The sequence below is a fragment of the Tursiops truncatus genome, chromosome 2, assembly GCF_011762595.2.
Source record: "Tursiops truncatus isolate mTurTru1 chromosome 2, mTurTru1.mat.Y, whole genome shotgun sequence".
In the NCBI taxonomy this organism is placed as follows: domain Eukaryota; kingdom Metazoa; phylum Chordata; class Mammalia; order Artiodactyla; family Delphinidae; genus Tursiops; species Tursiops truncatus.
In genome coordinates, this window is record NC_047035.1 from 100664728 (window position 1) to 100687573 (window position 22846).

General features: G+C 38.1%; 2 protein-coding genes across 4 annotated transcripts in view; one reads left to right on the forward strand and one right to left on the reverse strand.

Annotated features, from left to right (window-relative positions):
- ALDH1A2 (aldehyde dehydrogenase 1 family member A2) overlaps nt 1–22846 on the reverse strand; it is a 342743-nt gene that overhangs the window by 167264 nt on the left and 152633 nt on the right. The window contains exon 6 of one of the 3 annotated variants that reach the window (XM_073801066.1): nt 1112–1252. In XM_073801066.1, coding sequence (XP_073657167.1) covers nt 1112–1252 — 141 coding nt within the window. Of the gene's footprint in view, nt 1–1111; nt 1253–22846 lie in introns of those variants that run through there. The other 2 variants (XM_073801068.1, XM_073801067.1) reach the window with 2 other exon arrangements.
- The window catches only part of AQP9 (aquaporin 9), a 34155-nt gene continuing 28913 nt past the window's right edge, over nt 17605–22846 (forward strand). Inside the window, exon 1 of the mRNA XM_019947133.3 lies at nt 17605–17910. Within this exon, the coding sequence (XP_019802692.1) occupies nt 17800–17910 (111 nt within the window). The 5' untranslated portion in view covers nt 17605–17799. The remainder of the gene's footprint in view (nt 17911–22846) is intronic.

Consider the following 22846-nt stretch of genomic DNA (forward strand, 5'->3'; position numbering starts at 1 on the left):
TATAGCACTTTTTGTTTTTGCCAATCTGATTGGCATGAATTGTTATTGGGGTTTTAATTTGCATTTGTTCAGTTACTAGCACAGGGGAGCATATTTGAGGTCCATAGGGCAGGCAGTCAGAAAGGGAAGATGCATGAAAAGTGAGGGAGAACAAGAACAAGCCGGAAACTACCAGCACAATCAGGAGTCCACAAGGACAGACTGACAACTGCTGAAAACTCTTAGCCCTTACTGTCCCTGACCATGGTGGTTTGGATGTCCCACAGAAGCTGAGACACTTCATCGTGGAATCACACACACATACACACACCCCTAGTGCAGGAATCAGAGAAGCTGAAGGAGGAGCCAGGGGAGGTGAAGTGGGTGCGATCTGGCTGCTGCCTCCCACCCACAAGGTGAACCAGCAGACAAGCAGCAACACATGTGAGCTACAAAATGCCTACCCTTTTAATTCTGTCCTCTACAACTTGTGTGAGAATCTCTCTGGTGGCTCCACCCCAACCAGAAATATACAGAAAAGGGAATTTGGGGAGATGCATTGAGCCCAGCCAAGCTGACACAGTGCAAAGCCACCCAACAAACAACAAAGCATAATATAGACATATATTAAGTAAAACCTTCCAATAACACAGGAATTTAAAACCATTATCATGGCGGAAGACGTGAACATAGCTTCCTCAGGATTTGATAGGTTAAGTGTGGCAGACAGAATTCTTAGTTGGTCCCCAAGTTTCCCACCACAGGTATATACACTCTCTATAGTCCACTCTCCTTTAGCATGGGCCAGGCTTGAATACAATGGGATATCACTCCTATGATTGTGTTATGTTAATGGCTGAAGGGATTTTGCAACTATAATTTATATCCCTAATCAGTTGACTTTGAGTTAAACAAAAGGGAGGTTATCCTGGGTGAGCTAGATCTAATTAGAGGAACCCTTAAAATGGACAGGGCTGTTCCCAAACTAAGAAATTTGGAAGTCAGAGAGGGCTTATGGAGGGGGTTATATGGCAAGGACCTGAAAGCAACCCTAGGGTCTGAAAGCAGCTCCCAACCAACAACCAGCAACACAATGGAAACATTCTTTCTACCAAAAGGAAAAGAATTCTACCAAAAACCTGAGGTACTTAGAATGGCTTTCTCTAGTCGAGCCTCCAGGTAAGGACACTGGCTGATGGCTGGCCAACAGCTTGATTTTAGCCTTGTGAGGTTTGAGCAGAGGAACCGTCAATGCCATCTTGGCCCATAGAATCTGTAAGATAATAAATTTGTGTTGTATTAAGATGCTAGGTTTGTGGTAATTTGTTATGCAATAATAGAAAACTAATATAATAAGTATAATAAAGTAACAAATTTAAATAAGCATTCATCTTGATTATATAAATATATAACTTTGTGCAATGCAAAGATATTCTTCAAAAGCTTGCAGACTGTTAAAAACTTTGATTGTATATTAGGCCACAAAGACATTTACAATATATCCCACAAATTTGAAATCTTAGCACACATTCTCTGAATATTCTACAATAAAGTTAGATACTACTAATAAAACTTCCTTGGATACTATATTAAAAAATCACACTGACAAATAACTATTTGGTCTAAGGGAAATCAAACAGAAATGACAGATTTTTCTAAGAATTAACAACAATTAAACACAATATACCAAAATATATTTATACAACCAAAGCAGTTCTCAGAGGAAAACTCAAAACCTGAATTACTTCTACAAGGAAGAATATAAATTAAAATCAGTAAACTTAAAGAAATAAATAAGAACAATGAAAGAAATTAAACTAAATCAGGGGAAATATATTAGGGGAAATATATTAAGAAAAATAAGAAACTACTTGATTTTAAATGAAACAAAACTAACTGACAAAAATCAAGGCATCGTTCTTCAAAAATAACTATGAAAACAGATACACTTCTAGCAACTGAGACCAAGGAAAAAAGAGAGGAAAATATAAGTAAATAATTTTTGAAATGAAAACGGATGCTTTGAAATTGTATGTTACATCAGTATTACTAATTTTAAAAATCTACATCAAATAAAAGAACTTCTAGAAAAGCATAACTGATCAAAAATCACTTAAGACATATAAGCAACAATAACTATAGTAGATATTAAAACTTTCTCCAAGATCTGCTAACCAAAGAGGAGGTTGGCTCATATCTGTATATAAATAGAACACATTATTTTTAAGGAACAGATCATTCTTGGGTTATTTAAATTGTTCCATAGGCTAGAGAAATATGGAAATCTTTCCAGTTCTTTTGTTCATGTATAGTATTAGTTTGATATCAAAGTCTGACAAATAAAACACAAATCACCTACTTATAATTTCCAAGCCAAAAAGAAATCAAAAACTAAATACTGGAAAATTAAATCTAGCAGTATATGAATATGTGTATCATTACTAAATAGGGGTCCTTTCAGGAATACAAGGCTAGCTCAACAGTAGAACATTTAAAATATAGTATAATTAAGTAATAACATAACAAGAAACAAAAGAATTGTTTGAAATGCAATATCCTCATTAAATATTCAAAAGACAGTTGATAAAATCCAAACTCATTCTTGTTTTTAAAATCACATTGCTTAAATTTTTTTTTAAAGTCTTATCATGAGAAACAGGAAACATGAAACTTAATGAATGGCTCACTAAAGACACTGTCAGTAAATTAAGGAACAATACAAGGATGCCTGTTTTTATTATTATGATTCAGTATTTCTGTAATGATTTCTGCCCATATAATAAGGGAAGAAAAAGAAATAAATATAAGGATTAAAAAGAAAAAAAGAGAGTAAATGATGATTATTTATAGTTCATATTATATTCTATCTTAAAAATTTAAGATACCAAACAAGTTAGGGCTCTTCAACATTGAAATTAACAGAAATCCTGTTCAAACTGGTTTTGAAAATATTAAACATTATTGGTTTACATAATTGAAAGCCCAGAAATGGCATGGGCCTCAGGGTTGATTGATCCAGTAATTCAGTGATATCATCAAGGACTCAGCTGCATTCTGCCTTCATGTCCTGGTCCCTGTGTCAGCTTAATTGAAAGGCTAGTTTCCCTTAAAGTTATAGGATGGGTGTCTACAGTAGTTGGGGCTATAAGCTTCCTTGTTCATGTCCACGGGATGACAGAGAATTGGGTTCTTACAGCTTTCAGAGAGTTGAGGAATTCCTTTCTAAAGCCTCAGAAAGTTTCTTGTCAAATTTCGTTGGCCCAAATTAAACCACATTGTTATTTCTGAACCAGGCATTGTTTCAAGGGTGGAAAAATGGTTCTCATAGGTTAGACTAATCTGTTTTTACCCTTAAACCTTAAACCTGTATTTACCCTTACTCAGTGTTCCACCCAAAGCCTATAGTTGCCTAGAAAAAAAGGTGGATATCCAAATAAAAATCTGTTCCTATTAGAAAGGGGGCTTAACAGATTCCAAGCAGGCAACTAATGCTGTTCACTACAATGTCAACTAGAAACCTATTTAAAACTATAAGGAAGTTCATTAGAATGGGCAGATAAAAGATATACATGCAGAAATTTGCTTATAATTAATGGTCAGTCAGAAAACAGAATTAAAACAGGGATCTCATCCTAACTCCAAAAATAAAGACAACTAAATATCAAATGCCTAGAAATAAATTTAAGAATTTGCAAGACCCAGTGGAGAAAACAATGTAACCTTACTTGAGAACATAAAAAAAGGCTTGAATAAATGGAGAGATGAGAATTATATTTTTGAAGGGAAAATTCAGTATTATAAGTTTATCCATAAAGTTAATGCTTTTTCATTAATTAGAGTTGGGAGGATATGAAAGTTTAAAAATGATTTTAAAGTTCACCTACATAATAAATATTTGAAAACAGTAATTAGGAGGGTCCTACACTACCAAAAACACATCAAAAAGTATAGCAAGACAAGAGTAATTAAAATTACAGAGGAGGAGCTTCAAGATGGCGGAAGAGTAAGACGCAGAGATCACCTTCCTCTCCACAAATACATCAGAAATACATCTAAATGTGGAACAGCTCCTACAGAACACCTACTGAACACTGGCAGAAGACCTCAGACCTCCCAAAAGGCAAGGAACCCCCCACGTACCTGGGGAGGGCAAAAGAAAAAAGAAAAAACAAAGACAAAAGAATAGGGATGGGACCTGCACCAGTGGGAGGGAGCTGTGAAGGAGGAAAGGTTTCCACACACGAGGAAGCCCCTTCGTGGGCAGAGACTGCGGGTGGCAGAGAGGGGGAAGCTTCGGAGCCACGTAGGAGAGCACAGCAACCAGGGTGCGGAGGGCAAAGTGAAGAGACTCCTGCACAGAGGATAAGTGCTGACCAGCACTCAACAGCCCAAGGGGCTTCTCTGCTCACCCGCCAGGGTGGGTGGGCGGGGGCTGGGAGCTGAGGCTCGGGCTTTGGTCAGATCCCAGGGAGAGGACTGGCGGCGTGAACACAGCCTGAAGGGGCTAGTGCACCACAGCCAGCCAGGAGGGAGTCCAGGAAAAAGTCTGGAGCTGCTGAAGAGGCAAGAGACTTTTCCTTGCCTCTTTGTTTCCCGGTGTGCGAGGAGAGATTAATAGCACTGCTTAAAGGAGCTCCAGAGACGGGCGTGAGCCGTGGCTGTCAGCGCGGACCCCAGAGACGGGCGTGGGATGCTAAGGCTGCTGCTGCAGCTGCCAAGAAGCCTGTGTGTAACCACAGGTCACTATCCACACCTCCCCTCCCAGGAGCCTGTGCAGCCCGCCACTGCCAGGGTCCCATGATCCAGAGACAACTTCCCGGGAGAACGCACGGCGCGCCTCAGGCTGTTGCATGTCATGCTGGCCTCTGCCGCCGCAGGCTCGCCCCACACTCTATACCCTCCCTGCCCCTGGCCTGAATGAGCCAGAGCCCCTGAATCAGCTGCTCCTTCTACCCCGTCCTGTCTGAGCAAAGAAGAGACGCCCTCGGGTGACCTACACGCAGAGGCGCAGCAACAAATCCAATGCGGAACCCCAGGAGCTGTGTGAACAAAGAAGAGAAAGGGAAATTTCTCCCAGCAGCCTCAGGAGCAGTGGATTAAATCTCCACAATCAACTTGATGTACCCTGCATCTGTGGAATACCTGAATAGACAACGAATCATCCCAAATTGAGGCGGTGCACTTTGGGAGCAAAGATATATATATATATTTTTTCCCTTTTTCTCTTTGTGTGAGTGTGTACGTGTATACTTCTGTGTGTGATTTTGTATAGCTTTGCTTTTACCATTTGTCCTAGAGTTCTGTCTGTGTTTTTTTTTTAACTTAAAAAAAATTTTTTCTTAATAATTAGTTTTTATTTTAATAACTTTATTTTATCTTCTTTCTTTCTTCCTCCCACCCTCCCTCCCTCCCTCCCTCTCTCTTTCTTTCTTTCTTTCTTTTCTCCCTTTTATTCTGAGCCATGTGGATGAAAGGCGCTTGGTGCTCCAGCCAGGCGTCAGGGCTGTGTCTCTGAGGTGGCAAAGCCAAATTCAGGACACTGGTCCACAAGAGACCTCCCAGCTCCATGTAATATCAAATGGCGAAAATCTCCCCAGAGATCTTCATCTCAATGCCAAGACCCAGCTTCACTCAATGACCAGCAAGCTGGACACCCTATGCCAAACAACAAGCAAGACAGGAACACAAGGCCATCCATTAGCAGAGAGGCTGCCTAAAATCATAATAAGGCCACAGACACCGCAAAACACACCACCAGACATGGACTTGCCCACCAGAAAGACAAGGTCCAGCCTCATCCACCAGAACACAGGCACTAGTCCCCTCCATCAGGAAGCCTACACAACCCACTGAACCAACCTTAGCCACTGGGGACAGACACCATAAACAACGGGAACTACAAACCTGCAGCCTGCGAAAAGGAGACCCCAAACACAGTAAGATAAGCAAAATGAGAAGACAGAAAAAACAAAGCAGATGAAGGAGCAAGGCAAACCCGACCAGACCTAACAAATGAAGAGGAAATAGGCAGTCTACCTGAAGAAGAATTCAGAATAATGAGAGTAAAGATGATCCAAAATCTTGGAAATAAAATAGAGAAAATGCAAGAAACGTTTAACAAGGACCTAGAAGAACGAAAGATGAAACAAACAACGATGAACAACACAATAAATGAAATTAAAAATACTCTAGATGGGATCAATAGCAGAATAACTGAGGCAGAAGAACGGATAAGTGACCTGGAAGATAAAATAGTGGAAATAACTACCGCAGAGCAGAATAAAGAAAAAAGAGTGAAAAGAATAGAGGAGAGTCTCCAAGACCTCTGGGACAACATTAAATGCACCAACATTCGAATTATAGGGGTACCAGAAGAACAAGAGAAAAAGAAAGGGTCTGAGAAAATATTTGAAGAGATTATAGTTGAAAACTTCCCTAACATGGGAAAGGAAATAGTCAAGTCCAGGAAGCGCAGCAAGCCCCAAACAGGATAAATCCACGGAGAAACACACCAAAACATATATTAATCAAGCTATCAAAAATAAAATACGAAGAAAACATATTAAAAGTATCAAGGGAAAAACAACAAATAACATACAAGGGAATCCCCATAAGGTTAACAGCTGATCTTTCAGCAGAAACTCTGCAAGCCAGAAGGGACTGGCAGGACATATTTAAAGTGATGAAGGAGAAAAACCTACAAGCAAGATGACTCTACCCAGCAAGGATCTCATTCAGATTTGATGGAGAAATTAAAACCTTTACAGACAAGCAAAAGCTAAGAGAATTCAGCACCACCAAACCAGCTTTACAACAAATGCTAAAGGAACTTCTCTAGGCAGGAAACACAAGAGAAGAAAAAAACCTACAATCACAAACCCCAAACAATTAAGAAAATGGTAATAGGAACATACATATCAATAACTACCTTAAATGTAAATGGATTAAATGCTCCAACCAAAAGACATAGACTGGCTGAATGGATACAAAAACAAGACCCGTATATATGCTGTCTACAAGAGACCCACTTCAGACCTAGGGACACATACAGACTGAAAGTGAGGGGATGGAAAAAGATATTCCATGCAAATGGAAATCAAAATAGAGCTGGAGCAGCAATTCTCATATCAGACAAAATAGACTTTAAAATAAAGATTATTACAAGAGACAAAGAAGGACACTACATAATGATCAAGGGATCGATCCAAGAAGAAGATATAACAATTGTAAATATTTATGCACCCAAAATAGAAGCACCTCAATACATAAGGCAAATACTAACAGCCATAAAAGGGGAAATCGACAGTAACACAATCATAGTAGGGGACTTTAACACCCCACTTTCACCAATGGGCAGATCATCCAAAGTGAAAATAAATAAGAAAACACAAGCTTTAAATGATACATTAAACAAGATGCACTTAATTGATATTTATAGGACATTCCATCCAAAAACAATGAAATAAACATTCCTCTCAAGTGCTCATGGAACATTCTCCAGAAGAGATTATATACTGCGTCACAACTCAAGCCTTGGTAAATTGAAGAAAATTGAAATCGTATCAAGTATCTTTTCTGACCACAACGCTATGAGACTAGCTATCAATTACAGGAAAAAAATCTGTAAAAAATACAAACACATGGAGGTTAAACAATACACTACTTAATAACCAAGAGATCACTGAAGAAATCAAAGAGGAAATCAAAAAATACCCAGAAACAAATGACAATGAAAACACAACGACCCAAAACCTATGGGATGCAGCAAGCAGTTCTAAGAGGGAAGTTTATAGCAGTAATACAATCCTACCTTAAGAAACAACAAACATCTCAAAAACACAACCTAACCTTACACCTAAAGAAATTAGAGAAAGAAGAACAAAAAAGCCCCAGTTAGCAGAAGGAAAGAAATCATAAAGATCAGATCAGAAATAAATGAAAACAAAATGAAGGAAATGATAGCAAAGATCAATAAAACTAAAAGCTGGTTCTTTGAGAAGATAAACAAAATTGATAAACCATTAGCCAGACTCATCAAGAAAAAAAGGAAGAAGACTCAAATCAATAGAATTAGAATTGAAAAAGGAGAAGTAACAACTGACACTGCAGAAATACAAAGGATCATGAGAGATTACTACAAGCAACTCTATGCCAATAAAAGGGAAAACCTGGATAAATGGACAAATTCTTAGAAATGCACAACCTTCCAAGACTGAAGCAGGAAGAAATAGAAAATATGAACAGACCAATCACAAGCACTGAAATTGAATCTGTGATTAAAAATCTTCCAACAAACAAAAGCCCAGGACCAGATGGCTTCACAGGCAAATTCTATCAAACATTTAGAGAAGAGCTAACACCTATCCTTCTCAAACTCTTCCAAAATACAGCAGAGGGAGGAACACTCCCAAACTCATTCTACAAGGCCACCATCACCCTGATACCAAAACCAGATAAAGATGTCACAAAGAAAGAAAACTACAGGCCAATATCACTGATGAACACAGATGCAAAAATCCTCAACAAAATACTAGCAAACAGAATCCAACAGCACATTAAAAGGATCATACAGCATGATCAAGTGGGGTTTATCCCAGGAATGCAAGGATTCTTCAATATATGCAAATCACTCAATGTGATACACCATATTAACAAATTGAAGGAGAAAAACCATATGATCATCTCAATAGATGCAGAGAAAGCTTTCGACAAAATTCAACACCCATTTATGATAAAAACCCTCCAGAAAGTAGGAATAGAGGGAACTTAACATAATAAAGGCCATATATGACAAACCCACAGCCAACATCATCCTCAATGGTGAAAAACTGAAACCATTTCCACTAAGACCAGGAACAAGACAAGACTGCCCACTCTCACCACTATTATTCAACGTACTTCTGAAGTTTTAGCCACAGCATTCGAAGAAGAAAAAGAAATAAAAGGAATCCAATTTGGAAAAGAAGAAGTAAAGCTGTCACTGTTTGCAGATGACATGATACTATACATAGAGAATCCTAAAGATGCTACCAGAGAACTACTAGAGCTAATCAATGAATTCTGTAAAGTAGCAGGATACAAAATTAATGCACATAAATCTCTAGCATTCCTATACACTAATGATGAAAAATCTGAAAGTGAAATTAAGAAAACACTCCCATTTACCATTTCAACAAAAAGAATAAGATATCTACAAATAAACCTACCGAAGGAGACAAAATGCCTGTATGCAGAAAATTATAAGACACTGATGAAAGAAATGAAAGATGATACAAACAGATGGAGAGATATACCATGTTCTTGGATTGGAAGAATCAACATTGTGAAAATGACTATACTACCCAAAGCAATCTACAGATTCAATGCAATCCCTATCAAACTACCACTGCCATTTTTCACAGAACTAGAACAAAAAATTTCACAATTTGTACGGAAACACAAAAGACTCCGAATAGCCAAAGCAATCTTGAGAAAGAAAAACAGAGCTGGAGGAATCAGGCTCCCTGACTTCAGACTATACTACAAAGCTACAGTAATCAAGACAGTATGGTACTGGCACAAAAACAGAAATATAGATCAATGGAACAGGACTGAAAACCCAGAGATAAACCCACGCACATATGGTCACCTTATCTTTCATAAAGGAGTCAGGAATATACAGTGGGGAAAAGACAGCCTCTTCAATAAGTGGTGCTGGGAAAACTGGACAGGTACATGTAAAAGTATGAAATTAGAACACTCCCTAACACCATACACAAAAATAAGCTCAAAATGGGTTAAAGACCTAAATGTAAGTCCAGACACTATAAAACTCTTAAAGGAAAACATAGGCAGAACACTCTATGACTTAAATCACAGCAAGATCCTTTTTGACCCACGTCCTAGAGAAATGGAAATAAAAGCAAAAATAAACAAATGCGACCTAATGAAACTTAAAAGCTTTTGCACAGCAAAGGAAACCATAAACAAGACCAAAAGACAACCCTCAGAATGGGAGTAAATATTTGCAAATGAAGCAACTGACAAAGGATTAGTCTCCAAAATTTACAAGCAGCTCATGCAGTTCAACATCAAAAAACACAACCCAATCCAATAATGGGCAGAAGACCTAAATAGACATTTCTCCAAAGAAGATATACAGATTGCCAACAAACACATGAAAGAATGCTCAACATCATTAATCATTAGGGAAATACAAGTCAAAAGTACAATGAGATATCATCTCGCACCAGTCAGAATGGCCATCATCAAAAAATCTACAAACTATAAATGCTGGAGAGGGTTTGGAGAAAAGGGGACCCTCTTGCACTGTTGGTGGGAATGTAAATTGATACAGCCACTATGGAGAACAGTATGGAGGTTCCTTAAAAAACTAAAAGTAGAACTACCATACGACCCAGCAATCCCACTAATGGGCATATACCCTGAGAAAACCATAATTTAAAAAGAGTCATGTACCAAAACGTTCATTGCAGCTCTATTTACAATAGCCAGGACATGGAAGCAACCTAAATGTCCATCAACAGATGAATGGATAAAGAAGATGTGGCACATATATACAATGGAATATTACTCAGCCATAAAAAGAAAGGAAATTGAGTTATTTGTAGTGAGGTGGATGGACCTAGAGTCTGTCATACAGAGTGAAGTAAGTCAGAAAGAGAAAAACAAATACTGTATACTAACACATATATATGGAATATAAAAGAAAGGAAAGAAAAAAAAGGGTCATGAAGATCCTAGGGGCAAGACGGGAATAAAGACACAGACCTACTAGAGAATGGACTTGAGGATATGGGGAGGGGGAAGGGGAAGCTGTGACAAAGTGAGAGAGTGGCATGGACATATATACACTATCACACGTAAAACAGATAGCTAGTGGGAAGCAGCCACAAAGCACAGAGAAATCAGCTCGGTGCTTTGTGACCACCTAGAGGGGTGGGATAGGGAGAGTGGGAAGGAGGGAGACACAAGAGAAAGAGATATGGGAACATACGTATATGTATAACTGATTCACTTTGTTATAAAGAAAAAACTAACACACCATTATAAAGCAATTATACTCCAATAAAGATGTTTAAAAAATTACAATTCTACTTTCAGGAATTCTTTTATATAGCATAGATGGAATTTCAAACCAAACAGTGTTGCAAAACTTGTCAAAATATTTTGGAAATATATTAGAATTCTACCTTATACTGTACATCATAATATATTCTAAAAAAATTAAAAACTTAAGTGTGAAAAGTAAAATTATGAAAATATTGGAATAAAACATAAGACAAAGTTTAATATTTTTGTAATTTGGAGATAGAGTAGGCCTTTTTAGCATAAATACCAAATTTGGTAACCATACAGAAAAATATTTATAGACTTAGGTAGACAAATTTTATAAACTTCTCTATGGCATGCACACATCATCATTATAAATTAAAGATAAAAGATTAAGTGGAAAATGATTTGCCACATATAACAGATAAAAGATTTATATTCTTATAAAGAGTGACAAAAATTAATAAATAAATGAAATGGATGAAAAAGGGGTAGAGGACATCAATTTAAAATGTATAAAAGAATAAACACACATAAATTTAAAACATATAAAAGAATGAACACAAATAGCTAACACATGAAAGATGACCAACCTCCCTGTTAACCAAAGAAATGCCTACTAAAACAATGTAATTTTTTAACTGCTATAGTCGGAAAAGAATTAGAAAGAATTTACATTAACCAATATTAAAGAGAATGGGAGAAATAGGTACTTCCCGCCCGCCCCCCCTCCCCACCGGCCACACCACATTGCATGCAGAATCGGATCGAAACTGTGCCCCCTGCGGTGGAAGCCAAGAGTCTTAACCACTGGGCCGCCAGGGAAGTCCCGGAGACATAGGTACTTTTAAAACCCAGAATATATGCATATTCTTTGACCAGTAATTCAACTTCTAGGTCATTGTGCTAAGAGATAGATAGATAATTATATACACTAGGATGTTCATTTAATGTGGGCAAAATAGCAACAACCAATTGTCTATTGAAAGGAAGTTGTTTAAATTATGGCGCATTTGTACAATTGAATATTACAGTCATTAAAAAGATGAGTCATACATTGGCATAGAAAGAAGACAGAAATTCTGAAGAGAAAACACATTAATCTAGTATGTATAATATAATCCCACTTTTAGAAAAAAATATTTATATAGATCTACTGAAAAAAATTCTGGAGGGATATATTTCAATCTGTTAACAGTGGTTATCTATGAGGGCTGGGATTATGACAGATTTTTGTTTTAATTTAAATACTTTTGATTTTTTTTCAGTTTAGTACGATTTTTTGCTCAAGGTAAAGTGGTTATTTTTTACCCCAACTAGAAAAGAAAAAAAGCAGATGAGACATGAAATGGTTGCTATGAATTGAATGTTCGTGTCCTCATACACGAGGCCCTAATTTCCAAATGCGGTGGTGTTTGGAGTGGGGGGACTTTGGGGGAAACTGGTTTTGAATGAAGTTATGGAGGTAGAGTCTCCATGGTGGGACTGGTTCTCTTAAAAGAGGATAAAAAGACTAGAACTCTCAGCCATGTGAGGATGCAACAAGAAGGTGGCTGTCTATACCCAGGAAAGGAGCTCTCACCCTCTCCCAACCTTACTGGTATCCTACTCAGACTTTCAGCCTCCAGAACTGTGAGAAATAAAAGCTTGTTGCTTCAGCCACCCAGTTTACGGGTCTTGATATAGTAGCCCAAATTGACTAAGACTGTGGAATTTGAGGTGAAACAATTCTGAAGGAACGTTTTTCAGGACAGTCAAGACTTAAGCTTGTTTTTAGGCCCCAGGAAAGAAGCCAATGGGGGAAAGAGATTGAGAGAGTGAGGAGAATGTTAGTCAGCCAAGATCTCAGAGGGGCTGGGACAGTACACCAGCATCAGGGCTAACTTTAGAAAGAAAGAAGGGAAAGGACAATATAAATAAAATTAGGGCAACTTTTTGAGGAGAAGAGGTACAAAAGTATTATAGCTAATGAACCCATTTGCTTTCCCAGTGGATTGGGAGAAAAGGTCATCAGCTGAGTAGGAGGACCGGGACAGGGAACTGGAGGGGCATGGAAGAGGTGTATTACTGCTGCAGAGAATGAAATAGTGCATGGTATCTGGAGTATCAGGTATATGTGTGAGATTCCTGAGCTCCATCCCGGATCTACCAAACCATACCCTCTGAAGTTGGGTGTCCGAATGCACCCTGAAGTCTGGAACCTTTGAAATAAAAGGTTAACTAAGGATATGGGACCACTGCTGATGCTAGATCGCAACTATCTCTAGGGTCAATCGACACGTCTATATAATTTTTCCAGCATTATTCAGTGTGGGAAGAGAGCATTTGAGAAAAATCGATCACTGGATTTACTCAGAGTTGGGCTTTGGCAATGTGGGTGTAGAAGAAAGTCAAGGGGTCAATGGAACCAGAGACGCTGGTAAGTGCATCATTAACCCGGGTGACAGTGAGGTAAGGGCTGGGTGGAGAGGGAGGAGTTGAGAAACTGTAATCTATGAAGAGGATGTAAAGCAGATTTGTGAAAGAGAGTGGGTGAAGGGCGGGAACTGGAAGTTTTAGTCAGTGGGATGTGCCTTGGTATGAAAGATTTTGAGAGAGGAGATGGTGACACAGTTCCAACAGTGGCCATGTAAGGGGCTTCTGAACTAGAGTGGGGATAAATTTGGCCAAAGTAGAAGAGGTTGGGGAGTAAAGGTCAGAGTGTGAGATGATTATCCTTACGAACAACAGATTTGTTGAATCCCATGATGGAGGCAAAGATGGTTTCTCTTCTCAAGGCAAAAGCAGAGAAGAGAATGTCAGGGTCACGGAGGGACAGAGTCAGGGAGCAATAAAAGAGCTGGGTACAATATTGTAAATCAACTATACTCCAATAAAAATTTAAAAAAATAAAAGATGAGGAAACTGAGGCAACAAATAAATAAAAGAGCTGGGTAGGCTAGCTCCATAGATTCAGCATGGCACTGTGTCTAGGTAAGCACAATTTTAGGACTGTTGGTGGCAGGATGAGTCAGTATGTTGGCAGCACGGTAACCTCTAGGATATCCATGCAGTGATAGCTGGACTTCTGGTTCAGTACTTTGCGCACGCTTCTATTTTACCATATGATGTGTTCATTTGGAGGTACTTGTCACGTAGACTATATAACTCCTTAGAAGTAGAGATTTGTATTCCTTATTTTTGAATCCCTACTGCTTAATGCTGTGCCTGACATATGGTAAATAATGAAAGGTTCTTCTAAATGAAGGAAAGAAACTAAGCAGCCCCATATTTCTAACAGGAACTTTGGCATGAGGGTGCTTTGCAAAGGGGGGTGTGAGTGAGTTAGGTCTGATGATGAATTCATGGTGATGTAGGTAAAAAGTGTAACTGTCCTCTGAAGGTAGACTGAAAGAAATGATAAATATTTCATCTCCTCCACTTAAGCCTGAAATGTTCAGTACCACAAGCTTAACCTGTGCTTTCTTCAAACTCTCCCCTCAGGTAACCTTATCTTTTTTAAAAATTTAATTTAATTTTAGGTAACCTCATCTTTATTCATGGCTTCAGTTATCACCTCGATGAGCACAAGAACCTTCCCTCTGAATACAGACCTATATCATTTCCAACTTGACATCTTCTCTCAGAAGCACCAGAGAGCCCCTGAGGTCTCAGCCTGCACAAGCAGAATTCATGACCTTCCCTTGCAGTCCTGGTCCTCTTCCAGCATTTCCTCTCTGGAGGCTTAGCACCTCCTTCCCCAACAAGCCAGGAATACAGCCATCAAACTTGAGTTTCTTTTCCTCATCCTTCATATCCAATCCATCAAGTCCTTCCAATTTAAGATATAAAGAACTCTCGAGTCCTTCCATTTCTCTCCATTGTGAAAGCCACCACCTAGTCCTGGAATTCTGGAATATCCCCCAATGTCTACATATGCCCACCTTAGGCCCCCACCAATCCCCTCTCCACCTCACAGCTAGGATGAGGGTTCTCCTCACTCCCTACCTCAACATATGTTTATGCAAACATTATGTGTCATGGAAATGAGTTTTAAAACTCAAATCTGATTGTGTCCTGCTCCTGCTTAAACCACTTCAGTGACTTATTATTGCTCTTACCCTTAACTTGATTTACAAGGGTCACTATGGTCTGATCCCTGCCCACGGCTCCAGGTTCATTCCGCACTGTGCTCCTTTGCTCCCTCTCTTTCATTCTTGGATACACATCATACTGTTCCCACCCCCAGCCCACAAGACATTCCCCACTACACTTGTTTCTGATCTCAGCTCAGACATGATGTCCTTGGAAAAGCTATCAGAGATCTCTGGCAAGATGAAATCCCCCTCTTATATCTGCTTACAGAAATATGTCCTCTATCTTCAGAGCATACATTTCTGTTGTAATTTCATATTTCTGTGTTTATGATTAGTTCACTCACGTCTCTCTCCCTCATGAGACTCTAAGCTCTATAAGGGGCAAGAACCCCATGTGCTTTTGTTAAGTACAGTGTTTGGCACATAATGAGTATGCCATAAATATTTGTTAGGTGAGGGAATGGAGAGACCACAGAACACCCTTGTGTGGTATTAGTTGTAATCACAATGAAGTCCTGTCTCTCTGGTCCATCCACTGGGACCTGGGAATAGCATGGCCATAAATAACTCTTGGAGTATAATTGCTTTACAATGGTGTGTTAGTTTCTGCTTTATAACAAAGTGAGTCAGCTATATGCATACATATATCCCCCTCCCTCTTATGTCTCCCTCCCACCCTCCCTATCCCACCCCTCTAGGTGGTCACAAAGCACCAAGCTGATCTCCCTATGCTATGCAGCTGCTTCCCACTAGCTATCTATTTTACACTTGGTAGTGCATATCTGTCAATGCTACTCTCTCACCTCGTCCCAGCTTCCCCTTCCCCTTCCCTGTGTCCTCAAGTCGATTCCTCTACATCTGCGTCTTTATTCCTGTCCTGCCCCTAGGTTCTTCAGAACAACTTTTTTTTTTAGATTCCATATATATGTGTTAGCATACGGTATTTGTTTTTCTCTTTCTGACATACTTCACTCTGTATGACAGATTCTAGGTCCATCCACCTCACTACAAATAACTCAATTTCATTTCTTTTTATGGCTGAGTAATATTCCATTGTATATATGTGCCACATCTTCTTTACCCATTCATCTGTTGATGGACACTTAGGCTGCTTCCATGTCCTGGCTATTGTAAATAGAGCTGCAATGAACATCGTGGTACATGCATGCCTCTTTTTGAATTATGGTTTTCTCAGGGTATATGCCCAGTAGTGGGATGGTATCCATAAGTTAACCAGGAGTTACAGTCAAAATGCTCATTCCTGTTTTGGCTCTGCAATGGCATGCCCTCAGGCAAGTTAGAACCTCTTTAGGCCTTAACACTTGATTTCACCTACAGACTAGGTATGTCTTCTGTCCTTGAAATCTCTATAGCTGTTTTTTCCAGGCCCCTCTTCCAGCCTGCCTCCTCAACTGGGAATGACTGTGGGCCTCCTGCAAAGATAGGGGAGGGTCTGAAAAAGAGCACGCTTTTCTGTGGGAGGACTGGGAGGAAGCACACAGCAAGGGTACTAATTCCATGGGACTGCCTTGGTATTCAGAAACAACTGCTGGATTCTACTTCCTCTCACAAACTAGTTTTGAAAAACAAGGCTTGAATACTTGACATGATGAGAAGCTAGTCCTGAACACAGTTTGTTGCCTGTAAGGATGTTACATCAAACTTAAAAGATATAATCTAGGAGCCTTGTTTAGGCATGTTTACTCCCTTTCTTGTTTAATTGGGGTGACATATACTCAGATTGATCTCCTTCTGGCTTAGTGATCTCCAAGCAGTATAGACTTTCAAGCTACTATTGTTTATTTGTATGTATTTTGCCTAAATATTTCATGGAAAATGAAGGAGAGTAACTTGGTTTTCAAACTAGAATGCTTCTTAAGAAGTTGGCTTCTCCATCTTTCTGATTCTCGATCCCAAGCTATCCTCAGTAGATGAACCCCAGCTACAGTAACAGAGGAGTAGATCCCATCCTGTCCTACAGACTTGCCATGTGAGACTTGGAATGGTCTCTCTGTACGTTAATTTCTCCACCTCTAGAACAAATGCAGTGGTTCTTAACACCCTCAGGGAGGTGTAATTAAATCACTGAAATGTTACTGGAAGAAAAAAGAGTGATTAATTTTGTTGAACAACACATCTTATTTTTCTTCTTGTTCTCCAATTTGCATGAAAGCTCCTTCAGAAAAGAATGTTTACATTAGATGTGTACATACCTGATCTGACAATTCCAAACTACACCTCAACCAACCAATTCTGAATAGGAAAAAAACATCAGAAGCTTGCAATTGTGCAACATGTAAATCTCTCCTGGACTGGAGCCCATTACTGTGGTTTGGCAACGCAACCAAAATATATCTTCTCTCATCTCTTGAAAAAAAAACCCAACAGAGAAAAAAAAATACCTTGAAAATAAAGGTAATGATTAATCCATCAGGTACAAAAAAGACTGTTTTCAGGATTTCAGGTTCTAATACGCCATTTCAAATAAACAGCAGCAAACAGGGAATGACAATTTCACCAGAAGAGGATTAAGCCACAGGCTCTAATTGGGACTGGATTTGTACAGCCATATTATCTAATCAGGCATCTCCAGGAATCTGTGAGCAGTTGTTAAAACTTCCATGTGCCAGTGAAATAGGGACCAGAAGAAGCAGGTATTGGTGAAAAGAGTGGTCCTTGTAGAGGCCCCAAGATGCAGCCTGAGATGGAACAAAAGAAAAAAAGCTTGAAGCAGAGACTGGTCTTGAAGAGCAGCTTAGCTAAAGAAATGCTCTCCGAGTTCTTGGGCACATTTATAATGATTGTGAGTATTCTCTGATTTGTTATAAAAAAATAACAAAAAGTTATTTTTGTCCATAAACTTTGTACATTAAAAGTTCTTTGGTAATGTACAGCATGGTGACTACAGTTAATAATACCATATTACATATATGAAAATTGCTAAGAGAGTGTATCTTAAAAGTTCTCATCACAAGATAAAAAAATGTGTAACTGGGCTTCCCTTGTGGTGCAGTTGTTGAGGGTCCGCCTGCCGATGCAGGGGACACGGGTTCATGCCCCGGTCTGGGAAGATCCCACATGCCGCGGAACGGCTGGGCCCATTAGCCATGGCCGCTGAGCCTGCGCGTCCGGAGCCTGTGCTCCACAATGGGAGAGGCCACAACAGTGAGAAGTCCGCGTACCGCAAAAAAAAAAAAAAAAAGTGTAACTATGTGTGGGTGATAGATGTTAACTAGACTTATTGTGGTGCTCATTTCATTATATAAACAAATATTGAATTAGTATGTCGCACACCTGAAACTAATAAATTGTTATATGCTAATTATACCTAATTTTTAAAAAAGTTCTTTGCATTGGGTAAATACATAATACTTTAGGAGACTAAGCCAACACTGAGAAACAAATGTGAATTCAAAAAATGGAACTAGTGTAAAATAAGAGAGAGCAATACGTTTTCTGGTCTCTGAAAACCTCTTTGTACCTGATTTGTTCAAGTATTTTCAAGGTGTTATGGACAATTTCCTACATTCCCTCTTGACCATCCTCACCTCTCATCTATGGTGACTTGTTAGGCAGGGGTAGTGTGGGGGAGAAGGGCATTGGAAGGAACAGAGAGAGAAAATAAAAGTCCAAGATTCTTCTGATTCTCGTCACTCTTTACTGGAAAATTGCCCTCAGGGAGACAGAAACCCTGGGGTCATGTTACTTGATAATTTGGTCCCAAAGGGGAGAGTGGTTACTGCCCCGGGCCTAACTTCATCCTCAAGGTGATCTGTGGTATAGAGAAGTGAGGCAAATTCAGTTACAATTCTAAGTGCACTGCAAAAAATACAGAAGAGGAAGTAAACTAAACATCTATGTATTTTGTAACCAAAAAAGTTAAAACCCTCTTTATTTCTTAACAAGAACCTATTTCATGATCCCATCCTGTCTGAGTTAAGTAAAGGAAAGTGGCTTTTAGCCATTCACTATTCTACTCATGCAAATAGTATTGTGTCTTCCCCTACTATTCAAGGTGGGAGCTAAAGAAATAATATCTTAATACTGTATGCTGAAAAGTTAAACTTTGTATCGTCTGGCTAAAGCCAATAATTTCCTGAAAGGTTTGATTTCTATTTATACTGTTCTAAAACAAACCCTGATGAAATCTTTCATGGTGAGTATAATCTTCAATTTTGTTGAGGCTTGTGGGGATGTGTAAACAAGAAACTTCTGCAAAAACACAATTTTTAATATACATGTAAATTAAAAATTTAATTTTTAATAAATCTACATGGTTTTTCTCAAAGGTTATTCAAAGTAATTGTTTCTGCTTTATTAGAAAATGTGCATTTTGCCTGACTTTCTCTAGTAAAAAGCTTTGCATGTTGATAAGGCATGGAGCAAAGGGAGCACTGAAAAGATGACAGAGTATATGCAGGACTCACTGGTCTTTCATATGTAAAATTAGTTTTCCCCCAGACACTGGGAGTCTGATGCCATTTGCCTCCCTCTTCTCGAAAACTGCTCTTAAGGGAAGCATCTCAAGCTCACTCACACTGTGGTATAAATGACTAATAAGGGCTACTCGTAGCACTAAGGAAAGAGCAGGTCCATGAAAAATTCTCTGTATACTACAACTAAAAACAACAATAATTAAGTCATAAGCTAAAAAACTAGCTCTAATTTGGCCTTTTAGACATTGGGATAGGTAAGTCTTTATGCCTTTGCTAGTGCCATGGAAATATTTGTTTGATATATTTTTAGCTACTTTATGGTTATTATCACTATTGTGAATAGTACCTTTTAAAAATTATATTTTCTAATTGGTTATTACTAGGGTTTAAGAACAATATTGATTTTTGTATATTGATTTTACATTCAGCAAACTTGGTAATTCTCTTATTAATTCAAATAAGTTTATAGATTATCTTGGCTATTCTGTATAGATCAAGGCCATCAAATTTGAGTGCCACTAGCCATATGTGGCTACTTAAAATTAATCTTAAATAAAATTAAAACTTTAGTTCCTCAGTCTTCCTAGTTCCACTTCACGTGCTCAAGAGCCATATATGACTACTGACTACCATACTGGACGACACAGATGTAGAACTTTTCTCTCACTGAAAAATGCATTATTGGACTGTGCTGACACAGATAATACTTTTTTCTGAGAATATGAGAGTTTTTATTTTCTTTCTTTTTAGTCCTTAAATTGTTAATTTCTTCTTACTATCTTATTATAGTGGTTAAAACCTCTTGTTCAATGTTATTAGAAGCTATAATTGCAGCATTCTTGTTCTATTCCCAACTTTCAAAAATCTGCTTCTTGTATTTTACCATGAAATGTGATAGTTTCTGTAAGTTTTTGGTAGACATATTTTTTTAACAGAGAATGATACTCCTAATTTATTTATTTATTTATGGCTGTGTTGGGTCTTCGTTTCTGTACGAGGGCTTTCTCTACTTGTGGCAAGTGGGGGCCACTCTTCACCGCGGTGCGCGGGCCTCTCACTATCGCAGCCTCTCTTGTTGTGGAGCACAGGCTCCAGACGCGCAGGCTCAGTAATTGTGGTTCACAGTTGCTAGGCAGCTGTGGGATCTTCCCAGACCAGGGCTCGAACCTGTGTCCCCTGCATTGGCAGGCAGATTCTCAACCACTGTGCCACCAGGGAAGCCCTGGTAGACATTCTTGATTTGAGAAAGGAAACTCCTGTCTGTTCCTCATTTACTAAAACTCTCATTAGGAAAGATTGTTGAATTTTTAAAAAATACCTTTCTACATCTATTAAAATAAGCACAAGGGCTTCTTATCTGTTGATAAAGAAAATTACATTGATAAATATTTTTGGGTTAAATCATCATTACATTCCTGAGATTAATTCCCACCTACTCATGCAGCATTCAGTTTGCAATGTCTTATTAAGAATCTGAACTATAATTTCATTTATTATGTTGCCCTTGTCTAGTTTTATTACCAAAGCTATATTAGCTTCATGAAATGTTTTGGAATTTTTCTCTCTTTTTATGTTTTCTGGAACATTTTGTATAAAATGAGGATTATGTTTCTTAAAGATTACTTAGCATGTGAACTGAAAAAGGGAGAAGGAGAGAGAAAAAGAGAGAGAGATGTGTGAGAGAAGGTTTCTCTAAAGCTATGTCTCATTTAGATTTTCTATTCTTAATTCCATTTTGGCAATTTATTTTTTTCCTAGGGAACTGTACACTTCATTTCTGTTTTCAAATGTAGTTTTTCAAAATTGTTAATACTTTCAAAATTAACATAGTGAAAGCAGTAATTTTGAGATGATTTTTCATAGTATTTGCTTACAGCTTTTAAAAATCTCTTCTGTACCTGTGGTGATGCCCTTTCTTTAATTTTTAACGTGGTTTCTTTGTTTTCCACTTAGTAGTTTCTGCTTTGACCTTTCTTATATTCTCCCATTGAGTTGATCAGATTTGTTTCTCCCTTTTCTCCTCTGCTTACACTTTCTATTCTTTAAGTACTTATCCTTACATTTAAAAATGTTATTATTGCATTCACAAACTTTAAAGTGAATTAATATCTCTTTGCTTCTGAACAACACAAAAACTTTTTAAAAGCCTCATTGTAATCAACCACTCCATCTTATGCCATTGTTATCTAATATTCTATTCTCATTATTCTTAATATTAGTGTTTTTAAGAGTGAATACTCATTTAAATTTACTATCATTTACCAGTTTACCTGCTAATCATTACTGCATCCATTCATTACTTTCTTTCAGGTGCAATGTTCTTTGTGCAATAAACTTTCTTAAGGAAATTTTTCAGGAAGGGTGTGTTAGGGATAAACTTTCTCAGTCTTTGTTTGCCTATGTCTTTATTTCATTCTCAAGGTTCAGTGATAAATTAGTTGATAAACTTTAGGTTGATGATTGGTTTTGTTTATCATTTTGCAGGTGTCATCCCAATGTCTTTATTATTGCTATTGACAAGTCTGTTACTGGTCTAATTTTTGTCCGTAATAACCTGCATTTCTCTGCCTACTATTACAAGTTTCTTCTTTTTCCTGAAACTTCACTATAATATGACTAGGAATGAATCTTTGTAGTGCTCAGGATTCACTGTTCATCTTCAATGTAAAGATTTGCAATTTTCATCAATTCTAGAAAATTCTCAGCTTATCACCTTTCCTCTCCTCCAGACTATTTTCTCCTTTTAGAATTCCTATTATATTTGTATATATGCTTGACCCTCTCACTTTTTCCTATATGTCTCTTAACCATTCGTTCATAAATCTATCTCAACCTCTCTATGATGAATTTTCTGTAGTGTTCTTAAATCTGTCTTCTGATTCACTAATTTCCTATTCAGTTATATTTAGTCTTCTGTTTAATACATTCATTAAGTCTTCAGTTTCATTAATATGTTTTCATTTCTAGAAGTTCTATTTGGTTCTTTTACTTAATTGCTTTTCTTTTCCCTCCTTATGTGTTTATTTTTAATCTGTTTAACTTACTAAAGCCTAACATATTTACAGTATTTTATGGTATTTTATTTCCATCATCTCAAGTTTTGGAGTTGCTAATCATCTTGCTTATTTTATCCACTGTCTCATTCACAAAGGATCATTTCCTTTAGTGTTTTGTAAATTTGTATTGTAAGCTCTTCAGGAAGGTTTATTATTCAGTGTGGGAAATCTGTACGGCCTGAACCTGTGGAGTTGCTCTTCCAGAACAGGTTTTCATTTGCTTTTGCTAGGGTGTCCAGGTATATCA